General features: G+C 50.2%; 1 protein-coding gene across 1 annotated transcript in view; it reads right to left on the reverse strand.

Annotated features, from left to right (window-relative positions):
• Nucleotides 1-7,084: 7,084 nt before the first annotated feature.
• NBAS (NBAS subunit of NRZ tethering complex) overlaps nt 7,085-26,981 on the reverse strand; it is a 160,553-nt gene continuing 140,656 nt past the window's right edge. The window contains exons 48-52 of the mRNA XM_087823358.1: nt 24,992-25,187; nt 20,372-20,511; nt 16,884-17,028; nt 14,796-14,924; nt 7,085-7,512 (exon numbers count right to left, since the gene is read on the reverse strand). Coding sequence (XP_087679484.1) covers nt 7,237-7,512; nt 14,796-14,924; nt 16,884-17,028; nt 20,372-20,511; nt 24,992-25,187 — 886 coding nt within the window. The 3' untranslated portion in view covers nt 7,085-7,236. The remainder of the gene's footprint in view (nt 7,513-14,795; nt 14,925-16,883; nt 17,029-20,371; nt 20,512-24,991; nt 25,188-26,981) is intronic.

A 26,981-nucleotide genomic window follows, 5' to 3' on the forward strand; every position in this document is an offset into this window, starting at 1 on the left:
CAGCTGGGCGTCCCGAGTGCCTGGCTCCGTGTGGACAGTTGGCTGGGCACCAGGCCACTGACTCCGGCCTCCTCTGAGCTCTTGTATGGACTGAGTGTTTGCGTCCCCACAAATTTTATACATCTAAACACGGATCACCAATCTGATGGTATTTAGAGGTGGGGCCTTGGGGAGGTGATTAGGTCGTGATGGTGGAGGCCGCATGCATGGAGTCGGTGTCATAACAGGGACCTCGGAGAGCTCTTCATTCCTCTTTCTGCCACAGGAGGGTAAGTGACATCCGCGGTCTCCAGCCCGGGAGGGAGCCCTGCTCACCCGGCACCCAGCCCTGTGGTGCTGGTCGCTGATCTCAGACTCCCAGTCTCCAGAGCTGTGAGAAGTAAATTCCTGTTGTTTATAACCCACCCAGAATGGTGCTGTGTGATCGCAGCTCCAGCTGGCTAGGCCTCCCTCTCTCTCCCTCTCTCTCCCTCTCTCTCCCTCTCTCTCCCTCTCTCTCCCTCTCTCTCCCTCTCTCCCTCTCTCACACGCACACGCACAAGCACACAAACCTCTAAGGTCCAAGAAGAGAACCTGAAGATCAGTAAGCAGATAATCTCAGGCACAAGAAGCCCCAGAACGGAAGGATCCTCACGTCTGACCGGAGCAGACATCTATGTGGAGCAGAGAGATGGAAATGCTGACAACTGTCGTCAACGCGGGGCTCGTCACCCACCCGTCTCCCCGCCCCACCTCGTACAGACGCTCCTGAAGGCGCTCCCCTCTCCCCGGCTCTTCCATCACCCCGATCCTAACAGCCTAGTTAAAGCTGGAGGGTGAGCCTCAATTTTTCCTAAACATGACCTAAGGGAACTGGCATGATCCGCGCGGGGACAAGTGTGTCCTGAATTACGCGTGATGCCCTCCGACGGGCCAGCGCTTGTTTGGAAAGTGCTCTTACAAACCGCTGGTTGGCATTTTATGGCAAACTGGATGCATCTTCCCCCCTTGCTTTACATACCTCCTACCCAGGGGAGGTAAAGTACACGCCAGACCTGAAAAAAGTGTTTTTCCCGAGAGCCCGAATTTGTGGGGAAATTAAGCCCATTTCAGGCAGCTGCAGCCTCTCCTTTAGAGCTGTCAGCACAGAGTATGACCGCCAGCCATTCTCCATCGGGGCTCTTACGCACTGGAGATCCTACGGCGACACTTTCACCTTAGGAGGGGCAGTGAGCTCTGCACCTTCGGGAGCCTCCGAGTCCGAGGGAGACTCGATTTCACGAAGGGTGACTGAGGCTTGGTCCACAGTTTACTTACTGTCCCTGCAGGAGCAGAGGGAGCTCGAAATGGGTGATAACTGCTGCCCCCACGGGACCTGGGCGCACCCAGGCAGACAGCGAGCTGCCCTTGGGACGCAGTCTCCTGGTCCTTTCCTGTGAGGAGCACCTTGCTTGGGGCCCCGGGGGATGGAGAGACGGTGGCCTTTCCCACCCTGCACCCAGGGTACACAGAGGGGCAAAAAGTAGGGTGAAGTTAGGGTGGGGTCAGGGTGGGGTTAGAGTGAGTTAGGGTGAGGTTAGGGTGAGTTAGGGTGAGGTTAGGGTGAGTTAGGGTGGGGTCAGGGTAAGGTTAGGGTGGGGTTAGGGTGAGGTTAAGGTGGGGTCAGGGTGAAGTTAGGGTGAGTTAGGGTGGGGTCAGAGTAAGGTCAGGGTGGGGTTAGGGTGGGGTCAGGTGACCGTGGTCTCTTCTGCGGAAGCGGAGTCTTGCCTGCCTGTTTCCTGTGAAACCTGGGACCTTAGTCCTGATCGTCTGCTAGAAGCTACTATGACCAGAACATTCAAGTCCCTCTGGTCAAGCACCTGTTACAGCAGAGTCTGCTCCACACTCAGGCGGAGCCAGGAAACCTCGGTAGATGCGAAAACAATGCACGAGTTCCTTAGAACTTGGCTCTGGCTCAGCACCCAGCACCCAGCACCCATTCTGAGCACCTTCAAGGCCTGACCCCGCCCCTGCCTCTGCTCTCTGGCCCCCTACCTCCTCTCCACCCAGTTTCCCCTCCCGAGCGCATTCTGATGCTAACCAGGCACCACGTGAACAGGCTATAAAATGGGCTATGAAATGTGGGTGCCCTGTTTTCCATCCGCAGGAAAATATCTGAATATTCACAGGAAGCTGCGTCAAGCCCAATTGTTTACCCTAGAGATAAGGGTTGGTCTGCGAGCGGCACTGGGACGCGCCAAAGTATAGTCACGGGGTGTGGGGGAAGGGCAGGAGAGGAACAGCGGGAAGAGGGGGATCCGGGTGGAAAAGTCCCAGGCCCACCCCACCTTTGCGGGGGATGACCCTGGGCGTGTCACTGAACCGTCTCCACCCGGTTCGTCACCTGGAGGGTGAGGAGAACCCAGGGCTGGGATGGGCAGAGCACTGGGAGGAGGCTGGGGGAGAATACGGACCATCCTGCGGCCGGTGCCCAGCTCCGGCCACCGTGCCTGAGGGAGGCCTGGGGACTGTCAGGGCCTTGCCGCACCCCGCCCTGCACGGTCACCCCTAAGCTGAGGGGCCTGAGCAACAGCACTGACCCCGCAACCACGACCCCTTGGGACGGCCGAGCCCCGGGAGCCCTGAACGTGGGCGCCGAGTGCCCTTTGCGGGGAAACTGGGCGCCAGAGCGCAGCGCTGCGGTTAACAGCCAGCCCGGCCGGGAGCGGGGCGGCGCCGTTGCCATGGCAGCCCTGCAGGTGTCCCGAGGGAACACAGGGCCAGGCTGGGGCTGCTCCTCTCTGCTTCTCAGCGCGTCTAACGAGGGAGGCAGGTCGCGTGTGAGCGACGCAGCACGGTGCCAGCAGCAGGCACGGAGGTCGGGGCCAGCCGGCGCCGCGGGGACTGCGGCCCAGTCTGCTCCCCCCTCTGCACCGGGGCAGGCCCTGAGCTTGGGGGGACTGGCTGCTGCAGGGCCTCCCGGCCCCTCCTGCTCTGCTCCCAACAGCCGGCCTCCCTGCGGCGCTGACCCCGGAACGGCAGAGTCTGTCCTCAGTATCCACCCGCCGTGGGAGGGGCGGGGAGGCTCCCTTTCCTCTTCTGTGGCTGAGCCGTGAAAACCAAGCCCACTCGTGGGCCCTGCCACGTGCAGAAGCCCAGACGCAGGAGCAGACAGCAAAACCGGGGACAGAGAGAGGCAGACAATAAAGAATGAGAGGGACCCATGGCACCCGAGTCCCTCCAGCCAACGTTCCCAGGGCACTGCCCTCTCTGTGGGTGGCTATGACAGTAAACAGCCACCCCTCCCATGGTTCCGAGTGGCCCTGTGTCAACAGCGTCCTCCCACCTCCCACACTGAGGCTGTGGAGACCCCAGCTTGGCGCACAGCCCTCCCCTGGGGAACTTGGGTCTTGATGCTCCTGGGACTTGACGTCTTCCACCCCCTGGAAGGGGCATCAGGACAAGGAGGGAGGAAACCGGGCCTGGGGGGAGGGCTGAGGGAGACTTTCCACATTCGCCTGCAGGGATGCCAGTGGGGGACCCCCTCTGGGGAACCAGGAATGAGATTTAGGGGAACAGCTCCACAAGTCGGGTGACCTAACCTCTCTGTGCCTCAGTTTCCTCAGCTGAAAGTTGGGGATGAACGACATCTCCCTCAGAGCTGTAAGAATGACGGCAGGCGATGGGTGGAGCTGCAGGAAAGGCAGGTTTGGGCAGGCTGAGCGCAGGTGCCTGAGCCGGGCCCCACCTCAGGCAAGAACTACGGATGGAGGGATCCTCCCCCAGGACTGACCAGGGAAGCGCACCGGCCACCCGTCCCAGACTCTCAGGAATGGCGGCTAGTTATAGAGCAGAGGGCACCAGAGGGAAGGAATGTACGAGAGACTGGCTGTCAGCACCTCCCCCTCCCCCCACCCCGAGAAATCAGTACCGGCTCCCAGGAAGTGGTGCAGGATCCCAGCAGGGTCCCTCCAGCCCTTCAGGCTGGGAGACCGAGCGCTGGCGGGGACAGGGCCACACCGAGGCGGCTCCCAGAGCCCCGCCAGGAACTGGAGAAGCGGCGGGTAAGGAGGTGCTCCAGACAGCAGGGCAAACTCCAAAATCTAGAAGTTACCAGCAGATGTCCACATGAAGACACAGACACACACACACACACACACACAGCCAGGCTGAGGGTGACCTACAGCAGTGTGAAAATCCCGACCCCTCACGCACGGGGCCACCTGGATCACACAGCCCATGGCTCCTCTCACCGCCGGCCTCTGTGGAGGGTGCTGGTGTGGGAATCTGCTTCTGTGCCGCGAGGCCCCTCCCAGCACGGGACAGCCACGGGGAGGGGGAACTCAGCCCCCAGGAGTTCAACCCCGGCATCGGGTGTCCCAGCTGCTTTTTTTGTTTTACGAGTTAGAGCCCGATGCTCACAGCCGTGAGCAGGTCCTGCAGCGCTCGGTCTGCAGGGTTCGTCTCAAGTCTAAGAGCCCGCGCTCCTGAGGACAGTGGGCAACCTGCCCGTGGAGACGGCCAGGGCACCGACACTCAATCAAGAGCCCCGTCTCCTTTCGAGCCCTGGGCGCCCAGTGGCGGGTTTTCCTAGCTTCTCGTTCACAAGCCATCTTCTGTCCAGAATGAGTCTGGAGTTACTAGGAGGAGACAGCGAGTCCCCAGCTGTGGGAGCCAAACGAGAGCGCGGAGCCGCTGCTTCGTTAACTGGAGTAAATGCAGCCTCTCGCCAAAGAGCAGGGCGAACCTGCATCTGAATGCTCTCCTGACGCACGGAGCATAATGAGCTTTCTTTCCAAAAAGACAAGACCCGGTTTTCCAGGCGAGGGGGGAACGTAACATGCCACAGGGCTGCCGCTATCAGACAGGGACCCACATGGCTCCGCATCCACCTCGACTCCAGATCTAAATTTAGCAGCAGGTTCAACAAGCCCTGGGCTTTCCATTTCTCTTTTGGTTGCTCCCTTCCTTTCCCAGCGGCTCCCGCTCACCCTCTCGTCAGGCCCGGGAAGAGGCTCTGGCATTGACCCATCCCCCCCAGCCCAGAGCTCAGGCCTCCTGCTTTCTCAGCCCGATTCCCAGGACGGGGTTGGAGTGGACAAAGGGGCCAGGCTGAGGTCCCTTCACTTTCCTGTTGGCTTCTGAAGGCAGGGCGAGTGGACAGAGACGTGGCCAATCAGTGATGAGAGTAAATGGCATAAATCCAGGCCCTGACTGCCTGTGAGGGCCCCGCCCCGATATTCTGATTCAGTTGATCAGGGTGGGGGTGGGGGACTCAGCGTCCTGTGACTTCAGTTCTCAGCTGATTCTCGCACGTAGCCTTCACTGTTAACCACTGGTCCAGATGACCTTCGTCAAGGACGTTAGCCCACCCACCTGGTTACAGAGGTTTTACACGCGGCAGGTTTGCGAGTCGTGCTGATGCTGATAGGTTTGGAGACGCCTGAGCAGGCTGCCCTCGTGTGCTGGTCCTGACCACCTGGCTGTGGCCTTAAAATCACTGCTCATGAACTACCATACCGCTGGGAAGGAGAAGTGACATTTCTTAGGCCCCTACTATGTACCTGACAGAGTCTCAGACACAGAACCTCACATAATACTCAGCAGTCCCAGGAGATAAGTAATACGACCCTCATTATATGCAGGACAGACTACGGTTCAGAGAGGGGGGTATTTTGCCCAAAGTCGAGTAACTAAGCTGAGACCTGAATCCAGGCCCACAGTCCTGCATCTGAGGACATCCGCTGCACCACTAACTGCTCCATGTGCCCTCCCTTTCTCACACAACCCTGCCCGCCACATGCAACTGCCTGGACTGTAGGGTTAGACACTTTAACTGTACTCTGCTCAGAAAAGGCAGCTCAAACACTGGAGGAGGAGCTGATCTCCCGTCAGCAATGAACACTGGAGGAGCAGCTGATCTCCCGTCAGCAATGAACACTGGAGGAGCAGCTGATCTCCCGTCAGCAATGAACACTGGAGGAGGAGCTGATCTCCCGTCAGCAATGAACACTGGAGGAGCAGCTGATCTCCCGTCAGCAATGAACACTGGAGGAGGAGCTCATCTCCCAGTCAGCAATGAACACTGGAGGAGGAGCTCATCTCCCAGTCAGCAATGAACACTGGAGGAGGAGCTGATCTCCCAGCCAGCAATGAACACTGGAGGAGGAGCTGATCTCCCATCAGCAATGAACACTGGAGGAGGAGCTGATCTCCCGTCAGCAATGAACACTGGAGGAGGAGCTGATCTCCCGTCAGCAATGAACACTGGAGGAGGAGCTGATCTCCCAGCCAGCAATGAACACTGGAGGAGGAGCTGATCTCCCATCAGCAATGAACACTGGAGGAGCAGCGGATCTCCCAGTCAGCAATGAACACTGGAGGAGGAGCTCATCTCCCAGTCAGCAATGAACACTGGAGGAGGAGCTGATCTCCCAGTCAGCAATGAACACTGGAGGAGGAGCTGATCTCCCGTCAGCAATGAACACTGGAGGAGGAGCTGATCTCCCGTCAGCAATGAACACTGGAGGAGGAGCTGATCTCCCAGTCAGCAATGAACACTGGAGGAGCAGCGGATCTCCCAGTCAGCAATGAACACTGGAGGAGGAGCTGATCTCCCGTCAGCAATGAACACTGGAGGAGCAGCGGATCTCCCAGTCAGCAATGAACACTGGAGGAGGAGCTCATCTCCCAGTCAGCAATGAACACTGGAGGAGGAGCTGATCTCCCGTCAGCAATGAACACTGGAGGAGGAGCTGATCTCCCAGCCAGCAATGAACACTGGAGGAGCAGCTGATCTCCCGTCAGCAATGAACACTGGAGGAGGAGCTGATCTCCCAGCCAGCAATGAACACTGGAGGAGGAGCTGATCTCCCAGTCAGCAATGAACACTGGAGGAGCAGCTGATCTCCCGTCAGCAATGAACACTGGAGGAGCAGCTGATCTCCCAGTCAGCAATAAACACTGGAGGAGGAGCTGATCTCCCGTCAGCAATGAACACTGGAGGAGGAGCTGATCTCCCGTCAGCAATGAACACTGGAGGAGGAGCTGATCTCCCAGTCAGCAATAAACACTGGAGGAAGAGCTGGATCCCCAGTCAGTAATAACGTGTGTAAACACGGCAGCCTGCTTGTCATCAGTGTTCATCTTTATTTCAACTTGGACCACTAAGCACACTCAACAGGCCCATGTGTTGTCTCTAGCAACAGCATTGGGCTCTGATGCTCTTCTTGTCCACCAGGGAGGAAGGAACCGGAGGCTGGGCCTGGGCGAGCCCACTCACACCCAGTGCTGGCTGGCGCCCAGGGCGGTGCTGAAAGTCCTCAAGGCCCGATGCGTCCCCCTCGCCGCCAGGAGGAGCGACCCAGCTTCCGCTTCGTGGCCGGCCTCCCGCAGGTGTCTGGCCAGCTCCTCCGCGTCCCAGCGCCCGGGCTGGGGGCTGGCCAAGAGGTGTGCAATGAGATGCGGGTAGAAGGGAGAGGAGATGCACTTCACCAGCAGCCTGGCGTCCAGGAGCAGGGAAAGAAGTTCTTGGTCACAGTTGGAGTCATTCACCTTTAAGAAATAAGACAGGCAAGACGTGAGGCTGGCGCTGCTGACCTCTCACCAGGAGGCTCATCACCCTCGGCGCTGGTTCGCTCGCACCCTCTGTCCTTCTAAACAACTCTCCCCAGGTGATCAGTCCTGCTCCCAAAAGCACCTGTGGGGCATGAGCATCTCGGAGACCACAGCCATGGGGAGGACAGCATGACCACAACCCCCATGAACCACTGCGGCTGCTCCCCCATACTGAGTGCCAGGACCTGCACACGTGTAGGTCCACAGGAAAATAGTTCATTTCAGAACAAGAAAACCTTTCTCTCCTCCACTGAGAAAATACACCAGTGAACCCCACTGACATAAATAAGATGACGTCAGGAGGTGTGAAAACTGAAGGCTCTAGAAAGCTTAGCACCAAACTTCCTTTTTAAAATGTTTTACATGCTCCTTCATCTCGTGTGCTCTGTGCTGTCCTCAGTCCTGTCTTCTTAGTCTATGAATGCTTTTCCATGGCTCTGACACTTAGCTTATGTTTTTCTGTTCTCTATTAATTGTCCATAATGTTACAAGGAATCAGGTCAATACTAATCGCACATGGAAACTCAGAGCTCAGTGACACCGTGGTGTCATAACAGAGCCTCGTGACAGGCTCCTCCTAATGTCACCGTGCACTTTAGTAACTTTGGCTGCAGGAACCTCGGACATAAAGTGGCATTTCAAAGCCAATGAGCCGACGTGTGGAGCAGCTGTATGACACTGTGCACAAGGTGCTCTCCGTGACAAGCAGGAAGGTTCCCGAGACGTGGAGGTCAGCTGGGTCTGCTGGATAAAGCCTCAGAACAAGAGACGTTCTGAGAGTAAGAGTCACTGCCCACTGAGACAGCGCCTGTCTTCCCAGACCTAGTGATCCCTCAAAACCCAACATAAATGTCAGCTCCAGTGACATCTTCGTGGCGACATTTTCTCTAAATCTCCGGACCAAGCTGCCTCCGCCGCTCCCCCCACTCAGGGCCCCACGTGCCTGCCTCTTCCTGTGTGTTCCAGGCCCGCGTCTGCCTCCCCGGGCGGGAGCTGCCCGCGCAGATTTATCACTGCTCCATGTCCGCACCCTTTCCGCCACCTCTGTAAAAAGGCCGGCGGGCTACATTTTTGTAAACTGCACAGCTCGCAAGGTCGCAGTCTCTGCAAAGAATCCGAGCAGAGGGGGACCCAGCACTGAAGAGTCTCTGCAAACCCCGGGGGTCCCTTCTGTGCCTTTCATCTCATCAAGCCATGCATGAGGCTCCCCCCCCAGGGGACCTCAGCTGAGTGTGTCTCGCTGGCTCATCTGTTTTCATTTTGGAGGCTGGGTGCTTGGAAGATCAACTGGTATGAAAGACCAGTTTCCCGCTGAAAGGAACAAGGAGCCTTCAAGCCTCGCCACGGGGTGGCTTGCGAGTCCTGCTGGTCCTCTGTCCCCTCTTCCTTCCCTCCCCGTAGGAAACAGGAATCTTAACCCTCGAGGTGCTGCCCTCATCCCACTGTGTCTACGCCCAGTGCGGACAGCACTTTCCCTTGAAGCCTTAAAGACCCCACTGAGGCAGTTACACTCTCATTTCAGAGATGAAGAAACAGGCTCAGTGGGGACAAAGTCACAGGTCGAATGTCACGGCTACTGCGTGGTGCGCCGGAACAAGCCCCTGCATCTGGCTGGTCTGCTTGTTTACTGTCTCCCCCTCTAGAATATGGGCCCCTCCAGAGCAGAGATCCCATCCCTTCGTTCACACCTGCACCCCCCATGCCTGGGATCCCGTGGACCACGTGCTGAGTGCTCAGCAAGGTTTGTGGAACGAATCCATGAATGAAAGAGACGCTCCAAAGCCGACCTCCTTCATCGTGCTTGCCGCCTCAAGTGCACGTGTGCACGGCACCCGAGTTATTTCGGCTCACCCCTAAAAATCAAGACTCCGGCGCCTAACCCTGCAGGAGAAAACAGTGCCTGCCAGGGTGCTGCAGGCATGTTTCATAAAACACATGAAGAAAGGCTCAGAATCCGACACTGCAGAGAGACATTTTCTCTGTTGCCCTGAGTAAGTCTTCAGGGCTGAGACACCTTTATTATTCGTTCTGTTTACTCTCAAGCCCTCCCTTCGGGGGCCTTAAAGAATCCAGAGAGGGAGTGATGGATTTTTCCAGCTCAAGGCAGGGATGGGATTCCGTCACCACCAGGGGCAACTGCTCCTCTCACCCCCTCTTCTACTTGTCTCTCCAGTTCAATGACATCCTTAAATCAGTTTCTCAAGGGACATGCCCATCCATATCCCTGCAGGGTGGGAGAGAGAGGGACAGGGTAGGTGGCACCTTCCAAATGCTCTATCTACTCTCCAGGCTGAGAAAGCCTGAGGTTAGGTCATGGGAGTGAACTCCGGTGTTTCCCCTTCGGCACTGGCCCACCCAGAGGCTCCCTAAAACACGGTTAGGGCCTCCACTGAGCTGGGGCTGTGACCAGGGAAAGGCTGGGGGAGTTTGGTTGAGCTTCTCGTAATCAAGTGCTGAGAAGGTGGAGTGGCTGCCTTTATTTCCTCTCTCTGGCTTTCCGCCTGGTCCTGGCTCTTTGCAAGATGCACAGAATGGCAGAATATGCTTTCTAATTGTCATGCGCAAGGAAAGTGCTACACGGACAGTAATTCTGTGCATATTTGGTTCAAAGGACAGAATGAAAGAACACAGAGCTGAAGAGAGGGCCTTAGTAAAGGCCTATTCCACCACATGCGTCTAAAGAGGCGGCGGCTGGGAGTCAGAGGAGACAGCGTCACCCAAGGTCACAGGGAGCCAGGCTGCTGTCTGCACCCTGGCGGCCGCCTCAGCAGCACCGAGGACAGGCCGAGTGCCTCTCCCAGGACCGCAGCGCACCTGGCGTCCCAACACTTTATCATCGCGACACTGCTGAGGTGACAGGTTGATCTGTTAAGCCTCAACTTGTCTTCATTCCTCGTTTTTGGCTAAAATTCTCAAGACATTAAAAATCTGCCTCTACTTCATGCGAAAGCCTGGTACTGTCTTACTACCCATTACTCATTCTGACCTACTTTATCTTTCTTTTTGAAAAAAAAGAAAACGAGAAATGAAAATCGTTTTAGAAAAGAAAGTTGTCTATACCTGGATCTCCACAGGATTTACTCTCTTTTTTACCCCCTGTAGTCATCCACGTGCACAGACGTTTTCCACAATCAGAGGATGTTCGTGTTCTACTTTCTCTTTATGTGTTAAGAATTTTTAAAATGTTTACAAAGTTTTCATTCTTAAAAATTTTAAAGGCTGCAAAATAGTCACTGAATGGATGTAACAAGTGGTTTAACGTCTGCTATAAATACTTCAGCTGGTTTTAGTTTTTTGGTATTATTGAAATACCACACATGAATGTTTTTTATACATATATGTTCTTTATTTGAATTACCACCTTAGGATAACTTATCAAGGAGAGAGAGGCATCACTGGGGTGTTATGGGGTGAATTATACCCCCCCCAATTCACACACTGAAGTCCTAACCCCCATACCTCAGAATGTCACTCTATTTGGAGATGGGCCTGTAAAAAGGCGATTGTTTAATGAGTCATTTGGGGTGATCCTAATCTAATATGACTGGTGTCCAGATAAGAGGAGGACACACAACGCCAGAGGCAACCATGTGAGGACCCAGGGAGAAGGCGGCCACCTACAAACAAGCCAAGGAGAGAGGCCTCAGGAGACGCCGATCCCGCTGACACCTCGATCCTGGACTTCCGGCCTCCAGAACTGGGAGAAAATCAATAGCTGCTGTTTAAGTTGCCCGGGTGGGTGCTCCGGCACGGGGCCCGAGCAGACGATACATGGCGTGGGGTATCTGAACTCTGTTTTGGCTGTGGATCGAGTGCAAGTGCAGCCACATGGTGACACCCTGTGCAGGTCACAGCGGTGATGTCACCGCAGGAGGACGTCAGTTTCACTGTGAACTTCTCGGCTTTGGGTGTATTTTGTAAAGAAAATCATTGTGCTGACATAGGGTCTATGTAAGGGTACCTCCAATATGCTTCTATCTGAATTTATTTCCTGAGATGAGTCTTTTCCATATACTTCCCAACATTTTCATTTTCTCTTGTGGGAGGGATCGAACGAGCCCTTGCTGATGGACTGGGGGTAACGTCTTTCCTTCCCAGGTGATGCCCTCCATTTACCCGGAACGGGAACCCTGGCTGCAGGCACAGTGAACATTCCCGTCTGTGCTTCATGATGATGTTTTGGTTACCTGTTCTTATATGGAAGTTCTACTTTTTATATCATGAGGAAAGAATCTGTCCCTTGTCACTTCTTTCTCTCGCTTAAAGTTTAGAAGTTTTAATTCCTCAGAGAATCTGAGATATACATAATTTTCTGACACTGAAAAATACCTGACTTTTTAATCGACCAGGAACTACTCTGGATACAGTGGGTGAAAACACACAGCCCTGACGTCAGCTTGCTCCGTGCTTTCAGAGCCTGAAGAAAATACATTCTGTTATCTCTGGACTCAGTCGAATGCTCAAAATAACGACACACATCCAGGAGGATTCGCTGGTTTAATTCCTCTGATCACATAACTTTGCATTAGAGCAAGAGGCAGGGTGGTCTTGTGAAAAGAAGACAGGCTCTTGGGGTAGAGACCAATTTCCCACGCTGGCTGCTTTGCTGAACTGCTGGGTGACCTCGTTAGGGACACTCTCTGGGCTCCAGTGTCCACGTCTGAAATACAGACCACCTCCAGGGGTGGAGATACTCTATGCTCTTTAAGCCCCTAACACAATGCTAGGTATAGAGTCCACGTTCAATGAAAGGCTGAAGTTATCACAGTGACACCAACCAGGAATAAAGACTTTCGAGAAGAGAAAGGGGTTTATATATTATAAAGGAGTAAATGCTTGTCACCTCCATCGTGATTTCTGTGTGCAAGTGATTTTTGAGACTAAATGAAACTTTGCAGATCTTGGGAAAGAAATCTATTAAAGCACAAAGCACTACTGTCTTCTGAGCCATTAAAATGTTATCTGCTTAATTCCCGTTTCAACAATAGGTAATGAACCTTCTCTGAGCTGAAGTCTTTGATTTGGTGGATCTATACGAAGTTGAGAGTAATTACGGTAATGAGGTAAGCTGAGCAGCATAATGTATGCAGGACCTCATTTCAGTTACTTCAGAGGTTATTTAATATCATTTCACTGTTTACTTTAGGGAAGGATATTTGTCTCATTGTGACATATACTATCCCTAATGAGGTTATTAAACATATCAACGATAAGGGCAGAAAAATAAAAGGGCAACACAAGTGTGTACTTGGAATGAGAAAAATGCCTGTGAATAATTTTTTGTATTGTCTATTTGAATGGTGTTCGGTTCCACTCCTGGCATGGGATTTAATAGCATTCCTCTTCTGAAACCAAAATTAGGACAAATCACCTGCCTCACAACCCAACAGCGGGAGAGAGTCTTTGAGAAGCTAGGCCTAAGCACCTCTATGACCGTAACCAGATCTCCCATCTCGGGGCCCTGAGTTTGGTCAGTTCCACACTTTGTATGTACACCCTTCCTACTCTGCTTAATTCCTTGAAGTCATATGTCAATCCCCCCGTGAGATAACTCTTGGAAATCTAGGATGGCATTTTATTTCATCTTTACAAACCTCCTGCCCACTCCTCACTGATGCACACGGCACCAGGATGTGCCAATAGATGCCCTACAATTACGTGCAGTATGTAACTCTCGATAATGATGATAAACGACCATGCTACTGGTTCATGCATTTCCTGTACCAGCAATTTTCAACCGCTTTGCTGCGGAACTTTAGTGAGTAGCTTCTGTGTGCCACGAGGTGACAATCGCTGCCTTACACTGTACCTTTCATCATCATTTAGGGTGTACTTTCTGCTTATTGTTAAAATGTTTGCTGTTGAACAGGGTGCTATGTTTTGTGGGCAGCAGCCTCGTGTATCTTGTGTTTACCTCGTCTCCTGACTATCGTTTCCTCCTGTGCTGGGTTTAATCTCGTGTTGTTTTATATCCACCTCGTGGCCTAAGGGGACAGTGTGTGTGAGGTCTGCAGTGCTGTGCAGCGAGGTCCTCACTTCACACTCGCTCACCACTCACCCCCCGGCTCACCCACAGCAGCTTCCAGTCCTGCGAGTTCCACCACAGTAACTGCCTGATCCAGGTGCATGATTTTTTATCTTTTATACCACTTTTTACGGTCTGTTCTGTATGTTTAGGTAAGATGACATACACAATACTTACCATTGTGTTACAAGTGCCCACGGCGCCCGGGACAGTAGCCGAGCAGCAGGCTGTACCAGGGTCCAGGTGTGCAGCGGGCTAGCCCACCTAGGCTTGTGCAGTGCACTCGGATACTCCCACATGACTACCTGCGCGTTTCTCGCAGCCCATCCTGGCTGTTAACGCTGCGTGACTGTACTTTCATCAGACCTCAGTGTCCGGTGCAGCACGCATGTACCTCTGCTCCAGGCCCCTCCTCCCCTCCCTGGCCCTCTTACATTTTTTGTTAAAAAAATAAAGCAGCACACACTCACACAGACACATGATATACACATGCAAGTACTTCAAATGAAAGAATAATCTCCCTACAGAAGGGTTTCAGTAAGAATCAGACAACACGAATTCATTAAAACACAACCCTGAGCCATCTAAGTCTAAAGCGTAAAATTTAAAAAGGGAGATACAAGGCTCTTCCTTAATCACAGTAACCAGATAACCCGGCCTTAGGGAGGCCGCAGGCCCTCACTCCAGTGCATCATTCTCAGCTCAGGTTGCCAGAGGACACCAGGGCTTGGGAGTCAGATGGTGCCAGTAAACATGACCCCCAGCCTCTCTCTCACGTTAATTAGGAGAGAACCACACACACACACCCAGACACACCAAACAGCCTGAGGCCAGGAGCTCCTTCAACCCGAATTCCAGTGCCCGGGACAGGTCCCCACAGTCCCGGCTGCTCTGACATTTCCCTAAAGGACCCAAAACACCGCTTCTCTAGAGAAACGGCTTCACTATTTGGATTCACAGTCTCTGCACCTAAACGCAGAGTCTGGTTTCGTAAATGCTTGCAAACCAGGGGAGTTCAGTAAATGTTTGTGAAATACACAAATACCTACTTCTTAGACAAAACAGAAATAACAGTTGTGGTCTGAGAATACTGTAGCTAAAACAATCATGGATAAATCACGGTCATTACCGACGAGAATTGACAGTACTAACATGTCTTGGAAACATAAGAAAGAGTCAAGCCCACCAGGAGTACCTTGGTGACGGTGGCAACCTGCTCCAGGGCCACCTCGTGCAGACGCTCGTCCGGGCTCTCGAGGAGAAGCTTCAGGGCCGGCAGCAGCAGGGCCTGGCTCCGCAGCAGCGCGCACAGCTCCTCCACACACTGCAGGCACAGCGCAGCCGGGTGAGTGCAGCTCCGGCTGTGCCTCCCACACCATCTTCTGTGAGCGTGTGCGTGTGTGTGCGTGTGAGAGCGTGTGCGTGTGTGTGTCTAGGGCACACAGGACCACACTGACCCAGTGTTTGGGACCTGCCTCATTCACTCACAGTATTTTGTAAACATCGTTCTAAGCTCTCAGATTTTCTTCTATAACATTCCTTTTAATGGCTGCATAGTATCCCGCCAGATGGATGCAGGGCTGTCGTTCACTTTCCTGAATTCTCAGAGCCCTCGTTTCCTCATAAGTACAATGGAGGTAATTATATCTACTTTGCAGTGGTTTTGTGTGTGTGAGAATAGGTGTTAATAACAACATACAATGCTCAGCATGTACCGGATGCTTAACAAACAGTAAAAACCACTGTCCATTGTTAATATTATCAATATCTAGTATCATATACGGCAACAAAGGAAATCAGGAAGTGTTTAAAAATCTGTTTATAATCCTAATGTCAAGGAGAACTGCATACTTGATACTTAAGATATTTCATCTTCATGAAAACCATCTGTGGTCCAGAAAAATCAAAATGTACTCGAATCTCCACAGATGTGTTTGAACTGCCATGCTGGCTGCGCTGTCGTCAGAGAGTAGGCTTTTACAGATGCTAACAAATAATAATCCTCCACAACAAAAGCATATAGGCCCCATCCTGTCTGCTCTGACCACCTTACGACACTGAGGAGTCACGACCCGGCGGTGCTGAGGTCCAACGGACCACTGCAGATACGCTTACTGTCTTGCTCTATCTGTTAAAGTAGCTCAACCCGGCTAGAGAACCGTATTAGGGAGCTAAACTATTACAGCTATTTAACTTCTCATTTAACTTCTAACTCCTTTTACTAAAACCCCATGTTACTTACATCTCACCTGCCCAGGTGGGTAATAAACTGTGTGTAATCCTGCCTGGGTGAAACAGAGGTGACACGGCCGTGGGCCCCACCCTCCAGGTGCTCACTGCAGCAGAGCTGGTCCCAGGTAAGTAAGGAGCTAAAACCAGCAAATCGCACACCAGTGGAGTAAAGGGAAGTTACCTTCAGTGTTGGAGCTTTAAATATTTTATAGAAGGATTTCTGTCATTCTGGTGGTTGAAAGGCTTCTTTAAATAAATAAAATACTTTAAAATTCAATCAAAAAACACTTAGCCAGTCCCTCACTCAGGAAACGATTCATTAAACGTGCATTCAGAATGAGATTATTTTCCAAGACTGATTACAGTGAAGATTCAGACAACCCTATTTACAATTTTATTTTCAAGTTTATGTGGTAGAAACTCAAAAACCAATTAATCAACTTAGTGCCACTAACCAAATGTTCACTGAAGATATGTAAAGTGCTCGAGCTCTATCGCTGAGGTCAGACCTGTGTAGGGAGCTGTAGTTAATGGGTGCTCATTTTTGAAGGTACAAATATACATGCATCGATATGTGAAACAAGCACCTCTGACAGTCAGATCATGGGCTCAGAGAGAAAACTGAGCTCAGAATGGAGGAGGCTGCATGTTTTAGTGTATTTACAGAGAATAAATACTGAGGTTAGGCAGTCTCATTACGTCAAAAAGCAAATGAAAATCAGAGCAGCGGGTGACCTGCCCAGAGGATGCTCAGCTCAGACAGAGCTGCCATGACCCTTGGAAGGTAAACCTGAGTGAGACACGAAGGGGTATCCAAAGGACCCGGAAACTAGGTTCTACACTGGGCTGTAAAAGGGACTCTGCGTCAGGGCTTGAGCAGAGAGGAGAGCCCCTCAAAGCAGCCTTTCCGCACCATTCGTCTTCATCGATCTGTACAAATCGTGGCCCTCTACCTACCACCTGAGCTAAATGTCCCTCACATACAGTTGCTGATACTGCTTATAATGCAGAGTCTGGAGAAGAGAAAGGGTCCCATGGGAGAGCGCCTCACCTGGGCAGGGAGCATCTGCGTGGTGTTGTACAGAGCGCGACAGATTTTCAGAACTTCACTCCCCAGGGCTTCCCTGTTCTCCATCGTACACCTGCTGAGCATCACCGTGGCCAGTCTCACCCAAGGGTTACTAGTCACGCTGGTTCTAGGGGAGAGAAACACAGGCACGGGAAAGGATGAAGGCTGCGTCAATTGTGGTAAGAAATTTTCAAATAGAAAATTTCCAAGCAGAATGCTTTTGACAAATCACATTCATGATGCAGAGGATGTGATCCTTTAGGCCCCTCCTGCAGATGCGAGAGCATCTCTTGGAGGAGCTCACTGTGGAATCAGCCAGCACCCAGCAGGTGCCATGGGCAGGCGCTGAAGGGCACAGGCTACCCAAAGCCCCAGGCACTGGGTTCACTGCTGGCTCCCTGACTTTCTACTTGGTGGACTCAGAGAAGTCACGTAGACACTGAGCCTGGCTGGATGGTTCTGGGGAAGCCACCCAACCTTTCTGGGCCTCAGTATACCTCATGGTGAAAAGGCAATTTAGTGTCTGCCCTGCAGGGTGGCTTTGTTAATGAATGATGGTTGTGATTGTGAAGTGTTGCTCTTCATAGCAGGCCCATCTTACTACTTACTACCCAATACTGGCCTTTCTTAATCATGTGATTAGGACTATGACTGTGGGGTTGGGGCAGGATTAGTGACAGGAGGGCGGGCACAGCAGAGGTCAGCGGGGGGGGGGCACAGACTGGGAAAGCCACACAAGCAGTAGGGAGACCCCACTGAGCTTCACATAGTTCTCTTGTTACTAAGACATAAACACATACAAAGCTTGCCTTCTGTTCCCCTTCTCTGGCCGCCACCACCCATATTTCATAAACATACCATGATCTACATCTCAGATGACAAGCTAAAGGTACATTCATATTTGGAAATAACATTGTAAGTAAAGCACAGCTCCAGGTCTTAGACACTGAACACCTAAAGGTGGTCCTTTCTCCCTGAATTTTACTCCTTGCCCCTGAGAAAGGAGACTCACAACACCTGCCTCTGCATCTCAGCCCAAACTCAGGCTCTGTGAGGACAGGGAGGCTGCTCATGTCACAGGACAAGCAAAGCTCAGGAGCATCTGGCTGACCAGGAGTCTGTTGACTCTCACAGACAAGGCCTCTGCTTTCCTCTCTCAAAGTCTGAGCCCTGTGCCCTGGGCTTTCCTAATCCGCTGTCTCACTGCAGAGAGCACGTCCCACCGGGCAAGGCGACTTCGACAACAATGACCAAGATGCACTTGTCACCAGCCAGCATGACACCTTGGACAGAAGCTGTGGGCTTCCTATAAGCAGGAATCTACTACACTTCCCATGCACTCTCCTGCAGGAGACTAGAACTAAAAATCTAAAGCTGGCATTATTAAATCGGCAGTCATATGGATCGGAAGGAGCAAATCTCTGAGTTTTTACCTTGATTGCGTTGACTGGCAGCGTCAATCACTGTCACTCTCCCTCCCTTCCTCCTCTCCTGTCCCTCTCTCCCCCAACCCCCTTCCTTTGTTTTGGGTATGGTGCAAGTGCCGAGGTCACACACTGGATTGTCTGGAATAAAAGTGCTCGAAAGTACTTTGGGAACCTGTGTTTAAAGCATCCCATCATCATGTGCTCTCCTGTGGTAAAACAGCAACGTGAGCCCGAGAGGAAGAGCAGACCCTGCCTGTGCTGGGGACACCTGGCTGGGAGGAGCGGTGAGCAGGTGGGCAATGCTTTGTTCTGATAATGACCGTGTAATGGAGGGTGTGGAACACAGGTCAGCAATTTACAAATGTTGTTTCATATGCCACTACAGAAAAGACACCTTTAAAAATTAAGATCTTTTGTCTACAAATACATTAAGTGTTCAAGTGCAGCTGACTTTGCATCTGAGGGTGAGCGAGGGATCTGAAATGGTCACTGCTCTGAAGCAAGAGGACCTGCGACACCACGTCTCACCTACCAAAGGTGTCACACTCTGAACTGAGTAGATTCTCTTGCCTGAGACCCGTTTCGAGGGCATGAAGAAATCTACACTCAGTAATGATTTTCTGAAACAGTGAAGAGTGGGTGACAGTCTGACTAGTGGGTCCCACGCCAGCTTCACATCACCACCACCACCTAGGACCTGCTCAGAAACTGAGTCCTGGCCCCAGTAGCGAGGCTGGGACTCAGCAAACCAGGTATGGGCCCCAGTTTCTAACAAGCACCCCAGGGTCCTAAGGCAGCTCCTCCGAGACAGCTGGGAACCGCGTGGAAACGCTGTTCTAACACAAGGTCACAGGGAAGACGGCCTGAGGTTTCAGGGTGGGAGAACCTATACCGTAGCGAAGCCAAGAACCTAGTCTTAAAGCTCCACATCAGCACGTCATCTCTCTCGCAAATGACAGAGATCTGGGAAAGGCTGTTTTCCACAGGGATGTGATTACAGGACAGGGAATATAGTCAATAATTCTGTAACAACTATGTACGGGGCCAGGTGGGTACTGGAAATAACGGGGAGACCACTGTGTAAATTACATGATTGTCTAACCACTATGCTGAACACCTGAAACTAATACAAAATAATATTGAATGTAAACCGTAACTGGAAAAAAAAAAAAAAAAACCACTCTTCAGAAATTCCTAACAGTCCTATCCTGGGGTTAAGGTAAAGAGCCTTTTCCAGGTGTTTTTTAGCTGCTTGGTCCTAACTGTGCAGAGTGATTTCTCAGGAAGACCTCCTGCTTGATTTCTGTGGTGTGCAGATGTGCAGGGCCTAGTGTGCGTGAGTACCCGTGAGCGTGGGAAGCACACGGTGAGTCCTAGTAGAGGCAGGAATCTGGAACAAGCCCATGTGCTCTGTTTTTTGCCAACATGGAGCAGCAGTTCATGACACGCAGCATATGTGCATGTTGTCCACAGGAACCCGGGGCTGCTGGCACGGGTGGGATGGCCACTCCATGCAGCCATGAGTGGCAGCTGCAAGCTCAACAGGAAGTGCTGGGGACCACGAAGGCTGAGAAGGAAGCCAGTGGCTGGTTACAGCTCTTCTTCCCCGCACATTAGCCATGCGATGCCTGAAGTTACATCACTTCTGAGCTTCAATTTCCTCATCTAAAAATGAGATACCATCACCTTCCTGTGTGGGGCTGCTGTGTGAGCAGATTATATATGTGAACTGCACATACACTGTGTGATCTCAATAAACGGGAATTATCAACTTATTCCATATGGGTTCTCAAGTTAGCATCATGGGCCACGTTAAAAGAGTGTCAAAAGATTTCCTGGTTTAAAAAAAACAAAACTTGAACAGAATTATTTTGCTGATGCCATAAATCAGGTGTGATTGTCAAGCATCATCTGATATTTCTGAGCAAAATATGTGGGTTTAGGGGCAAGGCGAATTTTACCTATTTCTTTCATTGGCTCTTTTGAAGGTAGAATTTTTAAATCTAAAGCAACCAGTGGAGTCTAATTTCTGTGACTACTTACACATGCTCATGACTCATGGGTGGCCACGCTTGCAAGAGCAAAACCAAGTGCTGAAACTCAGCCTCCTGGTGGCTGGACTCCAGGAGCTCCGAGAAGAGCGCGTAGCGGTTCTCTTCGCTTTCAACGTCGGTCACGGCCACCTGGAAGTCGAAGCACACACGTGAAACTGGTGGCAAAGGCTGATGGACTGGTTTACAGACAAATTCAAATTCCATGATTCTGACCAAGTGCTCGTTTGAACATTTATACAAGATGTTGAGGAAAGAACCAAGAACACCCCCTTCCCCAAAAAAAGCCTTCAAGAGCTCTGCACCTTCCCCGTTTCAAACCTTTTACTTAAAAACTGCTTAGAGAAAATCACAGGATGGGTCTTAACATTCTTGACCAAAATAAATTCAAACAAGTAGACTTCCAAAGAACTGGCTTATAGGCATCCAATATATGTTATGTTAAAATACTGAATTGTGTAACATGAAAAAAGAGTTCACCATACTCAAAATTAGCCTGTTTTCACTTTAAATTATCCTACGTGCATTTCTAGTTTTCATTTTAGCATTATTTCTGCTAAGTGTTCATGTTGTCCAGAAAATTTTTCCAATTTGAAATTAAAGATTTTACTAAAGTGCATTTGTCACGGGATATTTTTGCTATAAACCAAAATAAAGTAAAACACCCTTCATTCCCATCTTCATTCCTAACGTAAGAGAAGTCTCAGCAGATAAAGAACGCTCATGTTTCCCTCACTAAAGAACTGGGTGACTTTTTTTTCACACTGCGGACGTCCTAAAACAAATCACTTCCCAACAGCTCTGTGGACGAAAATGTTTGCTAGTTCAAGATAACGGCAGTTTTCAAGGTAAAAGGAGGCCAGTGCTGGTTGTCTTGTTCCCAGCCTCTCTTAACACAGGTTGTCTGTAACTGGGCAATGTCATATATTAATGCATGTTTCCAAAACATCTAATTGAATGGTCACTCTGGCCCTGAAAAAGCTGTACCACGAATTCTGCCTTTTCACAGAAGCTGGTGGTGCTATGGGAGTCCTGCTCACACAGCAGCCAGCTAAACCCTTCAAGACCTGCCCCAAAGCCTCACGCCATCCCCATGGAATAACAAGGCAAAGCATCTGGTCGGCTTTGAAATAGTTTTATAGTCCAGCAAGTCAGTGGACCCTCGCAGGAGTTCTGTGTGGAGAACAGCACAGGTATGTTCACCTCGCTGTACACATGAGAAAACAGGCTTATCTGTCCCAGTAACATGGCCAACAGGGGGCAGGTTCAGAATCCAATTACAACCAGGTCAGGATGTTCTGAATCGAGAGGACCCAGTACGCTGAATAATTTGAATTATTTGAATTGGTGGTCTAGCTGGGACTTTTGCAAGTTTCTTACTTATTTATAAAGAAATGTTTTTTAAAAACTCTCAAACTCAAGCAATCCATCTGCTGTTACCAGACCTCACCACCTGCCACCGCCTCCAGCCTCGGGGCCCCTAGATGCTCCGCATTCATCACACACCTGCCCCAGGGATTGGATCTGCTCCCTCTGCTCCGCACCCTTTCCCCAGATATCTGTAAGGCTCATCCCCTCATTCCCTTCAAATTTCTGCAACACTACCTCATCAGAGAACACAGTGCCGGACTGCGCCACCTGAAGCAGCGCTCCCCACCTTACCGGCCTCCCACCCCCTCTTGGCATTTACAAGTGTGTGACATGTTAGGTATTTATTTGTTCACTGCCTTTCTTCCTCCATTAGAACGGGAGCTCCTTAAAAACAGAGACTGTTATTTGTTCACCAGTTAGCCCCACTACTTAAAATAATCTTGATAGAGTAACACATAGCAAGTACTTACAGAGTGAAGGAACTACTGAGTGGACAAACGAGCGAATGGACTAAGTTATCGTTCAGAAAATACTTCAGCACAGAAGGATGCCAATATTCGGAGTTGCCCTAGGTTTCTGGCTGTTCTTTTTTCATTAGAAATAGATGTAGGTTTAGAAAGAAGACGCCACGAGGAAGGAAGTGGCTGGAAGGCCCAGGGGTGCGCGCCCGTGGGCGCCTCCCTCGTTCAGCCCTGCGCTTCCAATGAAGCCCCTCTCCAAGCCTCATCTCCCGCATCTGAGAAACGAGCCCCAAATCCCTGAAGCCTGAGGTCTGAGGTCCCCCTGGGTCCACAGCCGGGACAGGGCTGGGAAACGCTGCTCTTGTCTGAGCTACAGTCTAAGTCTCCACAGAGTTTACTTGTAGAAAACACTGTGTGTGTAACAAATACTTAAAAACTATCGACTGCTATGTCTCCAGTGCTCCTGGCAGTGCCGATATGCCAGTGTCTGTAATTAGCTGCAGGGTAATTAAGGAGAGTAAGTTTCTCCTTCACACGACAGGCGGAGTATAACGGGGTATCTGCTACAGACACAAAAAGGGAGAGTAGGAGAAAGTGATTCATGTTTCAGTATCATTTCAGTGTCTTTCTTTTCAGAAAGTGTAACGGCCTGAAAACTGTAAGGACATTAACTGTCACAGGAGAAGAAAAGAGGGAAGAAACTATAAATTAAACCTTCACATGTTTGTTTTTATATTAGTGTGCAAATAATAGTTTCCACTTTAAAAATGTTTGGTAATAAGTTTCCTTGTATAACGCATTTCTCATGTATACACAGACTTTTTAAGAGTATGTCTTTGTCAGGAAACATTTTCTCTTAATGCGCACTAATTGTTTCAATTATTACTGACTTCTCAGAGCATCGCTCCCCATTTTCAAAATACAAATGTCAAAATTATAGTACTTACACAATCACATTTACTAAGACCCTGTACCAGCAACTCATGAGTTATTTTCACATATATTATTATATGTATTCACTTATAATTTATTTTAGCCCTTATGATAAATTCTATTTATTAATTCTAGTCATTTTCAATATTTTTCTTGGGTTTTCTAAAAATTAGAATTAGATAATCTTCAAATAACAAGAATTTTTAAATGTCATAGCCCCTCTTTCTCTTTCTTGTCTTACATAGACTAGGACCTCAGAGCAAGGCTGAAAAAGAACAGTAATGCCGGAAACTCTTCTTCTTAATGGAAGTGCCCAGGGGATTAGCACACTACACCCATCCCACCCCTCCACTATCGGTTCCCCGTCTCCCCTCCCCCCGCCTCCCCAAGCTGGGCACATTTCTGGACTAGGAATGAAGGCCTCTCCAGCTGCTGAAAATGAGGGCCTCTTAATTTTTAATTCTGTTAACTAATCATTAGAAAACTAGAAATTGCTGTCTCTCTGAGAATAAGGCCCCACAGACTGGGTGTTTAATTTTGCAGGACCTGGCTGGTTTCCCAGCAACACACTCACTTGTGGGGCCACTACTCTGGGCACCTCGAGGATAATGAAATATTAAGTCCCTCTATGATGCACGCAAAGTCTCCTGCTGAGGATTCCCAGCCACGGCCAAGGTAGCGGCACCTCCTTTTCTGGTCATTGAACACTGTGATATCAATTATCTACTCCTATCTTTACTCTAAGAATCCATCTTCATCCAGTATTTCCCCTGAGGATGGAGAAGGGGACAGGAAGAAAGGAAAAAGTGGGAGCCTGGGCAGCCAACATTTGGGGGTCTTTCAGGTGTCTGGAGTGCGGAGATGAAGATGACACTTGGATGTGTGGAAGAAATGACGGAGGAGGGGAGCAAACTCTCCCCTAGCTCCTTTAGTTCAAGGTCCCACTCTACACACCAGGCGGCCAGGCTTACGGATAAGAATCTTCTCCAAAATTATAAAACAGCGGTGGAGGGAGATAGAGACACATGCATGCGATTCGTCCACTAGCGCCCTGACCTTTCCCCTGCTCTGGTGAAAGGTGACACAGTTTAAAAAAAACACAACAATAATGGAGATGAGCTCGATTTTCGACCATGGGCATAGCTTTGTAACTCTCCAGAACTTGCTGTTGTTTCCATTCTGAAGCCATGGTTTTTCTGGTTCTTTCTCCACGTGGCAGGCAGTTATTTACTAATTATAGCACAGGGTCTCCACCAAATTCGCTTGCCCTTCAGAAGAGATTGAAATCGGCAACAGCAGACTGACACAGAATTCTTAATTTTAAAAGAGGCAGAGGAAGAGACACTGATTTAACTTATTTTTCAATATTATAGATAAATAGTGTAATGAAGGCAGTAGGGTAGTTTTATTTCTGCTCCCAAATACTTTTGGAAACTCAGGTCATTGCTACATTGCTCCCGTCTAGGTCCAGGAGAGCGGCTGGGGCCCGTGGGGACCTGGGCAGAGCAGGGAAGAAACGGATCAGCAGCTGCGCACTGCGCCTGTGCTCAGATCAGCCCCTCTCCAGGGACCGGTGAGCCGCCCGAACTACCTGATGCTGGGGAAGCCTGGCCACGTCTCGGAGAAACACGATGCTCGCGTGTGTAAGGAGCCGTCTACTCTGCAGAGCCATATTCAGACACAGGAAATAAAGGCAGACTCTCACACAATTTAACTACCAAGCAGCTAGGCTGACGAGAACATGGGAAGTCAGTTACCACGCTGGCTGCTGTTTACCTGAAGGCAGCTTAAGGTGATCATGACATTAACGGGGAAAACATTCAATAGCCAGCCAGATGCTCCCTCACCTGCCTCTGGGGCCACGTGGCTCTGAGGATGGCTTCCGTTCTAAAGAACATAAGGAGCTTGCTGTCCTCCTCGGTCAGGTGGAACGACTGTCCCAGAATCTGCAGCGCACGGACTCGGGGCCTCACGGGCCCCGTGTCATCAGCACAGAAAGGCCGCAGCCACTCCAGCAGGTCCTCAGGGGACACCAGCTCCTCCCTGCAGGGCAAAACCAAGGGTTAGACAGAAAGAGACAAGCCCAATTCTTTCTTTACTCCAGTAACCAAACATGGTGACCATGCTTGTGGGTCATTTCAGTTAGGACGTGTTTTTAAAGATATGCACATGTTTGTGGGGTGACTTTATTTTTTTCCCTTGAGAGCAAAAAGTTAAGTTTCAAATGCATATAGCCAACCACATTGGCTACTAAAAAACTATGTAAAATAAATATAATTTTTAAATAGTATCATATTAACCTGAGTTACATAAAACTGATGAAAATAATCATTAATCAGTATGTCCTTAGCTACTCTATTTCTTATGCAAAGTTTAGTAAGTGGTATGCTTATTTCAATTAATGATGAGAATAGCATCAGGCATCATTCCAGTAATTTTATATAAACTATTACTATTGACAATAACTATGGAAAGCTGATATTTCAAGTTGCATATTATTTTTCCCACTTTTATCAATATATAATTGACATATAACACTGCATTAGTTTAAGGTGCACAACATAATGACTTGGTATATGTATGTATCGCAAATTATCACAATAAATTTAGCTAACATCCCCTTCAGTTTTGAAGGAAATCGTTTTTCCTGTTTGAAGAGTGCACAGTGGAATCCCTTGTTCATTATCCGTTTTCTGAATTGACTGGGCTCTGTACATCCTTTTGAGAATCACTAATATACTGGTTCACGCTTGTGGGTCATTTCAGTTAGGACGTGCTTTTAAAGATAGAAAGTAAAAAACAAACAAACAAACAAACAAACGGCCGAGACAGGGAGAAGCTTGCGGGAGAGGCGGGCGCTGAGGGAAGTGCCGCCGCAAGGCCTTGCCGCTCAGAGCTCAGTCCATCAGCCCACGGACTGGCTAGTACTTGGGAGCCGGTTAGAAGTGAAGTAAGTCACAAAAAGTCGAGAACCATATGATTTCACCCATATGTGGGACATAAAACCAAAAGCAACAAATGAACAAACACGAAAAACAAACTAACAGAAACTCAAACGCAGACAACAGTATGGTGACTGCCGGAGGGAAGGGGGTCAAATATACGGCGACAGCAGGTCTGACTTGGTGGCGGGCACACAAGGCAATACACAGATCGTGGATCAAAAATGTACACTTGAACCCTATATAATCTTATTAACCAATGTCACCTCAGTAAATTTAATTTCCACGAAGATCTTCAGGCAGCTCCCATGCACTGTGACCCTCCTGTCTGCTGCTGGGGCTCTGTGATGTCAGGAGATGGGCTACGGTGGGAGAAACTCACAGCATGTCCTCCCCTGGGTGACCCTGGACACATTGCATACCTGCCTAAGCTTCGTTTCCCAATCTGTAAAATGGATACAATGATATCTGTATAATAGTGTGCCTCTGAGGATTAGAAGTTATGCCTTTGTTTTTCTTCCTGTCTCTTTTTTAAGAAAAGAAAAAAAAAAATCTCCAGTTTTTGTTGAAAAGCATTGGTAATTGTTCTGTGACGTGAAAAGTTGGACCTTGGTCTGTGTCTCCTTTCCCTGAGGGCTTCCTCTTTGGAAACCAGAGCTTAAACTAGCCTGTATATTTGGCCGGAAAATCATTAAGGAAAACTCCACCTTCTCATCTTTGTGTGATGTCCCCAGTGGACAAGACTGAGGAGCCCCAGTGGAAGGGGCTTAACTCAGCACCTGGGAAGACCCTTTCATGGGGTGAGGCCCGGAGCCAGGGCAGCAGGACCCGAGAGCCACTCACTGCTGACCGCCCAGCGGGGGAGCTGCCAGGAGCCCTGACCCACAGGCTATAG

The sequence above is a fragment of the Miniopterus natalensis genome, chromosome 13 (genome assembly GCF_054644295.1).
Source record: "Miniopterus natalensis isolate mMinNat1 chromosome 13, mMinNat1.hap1, whole genome shotgun sequence".
Lineage (NCBI taxonomy): Eukaryota > Metazoa > Chordata > Mammalia > Chiroptera > Miniopteridae > Miniopterus > Miniopterus natalensis.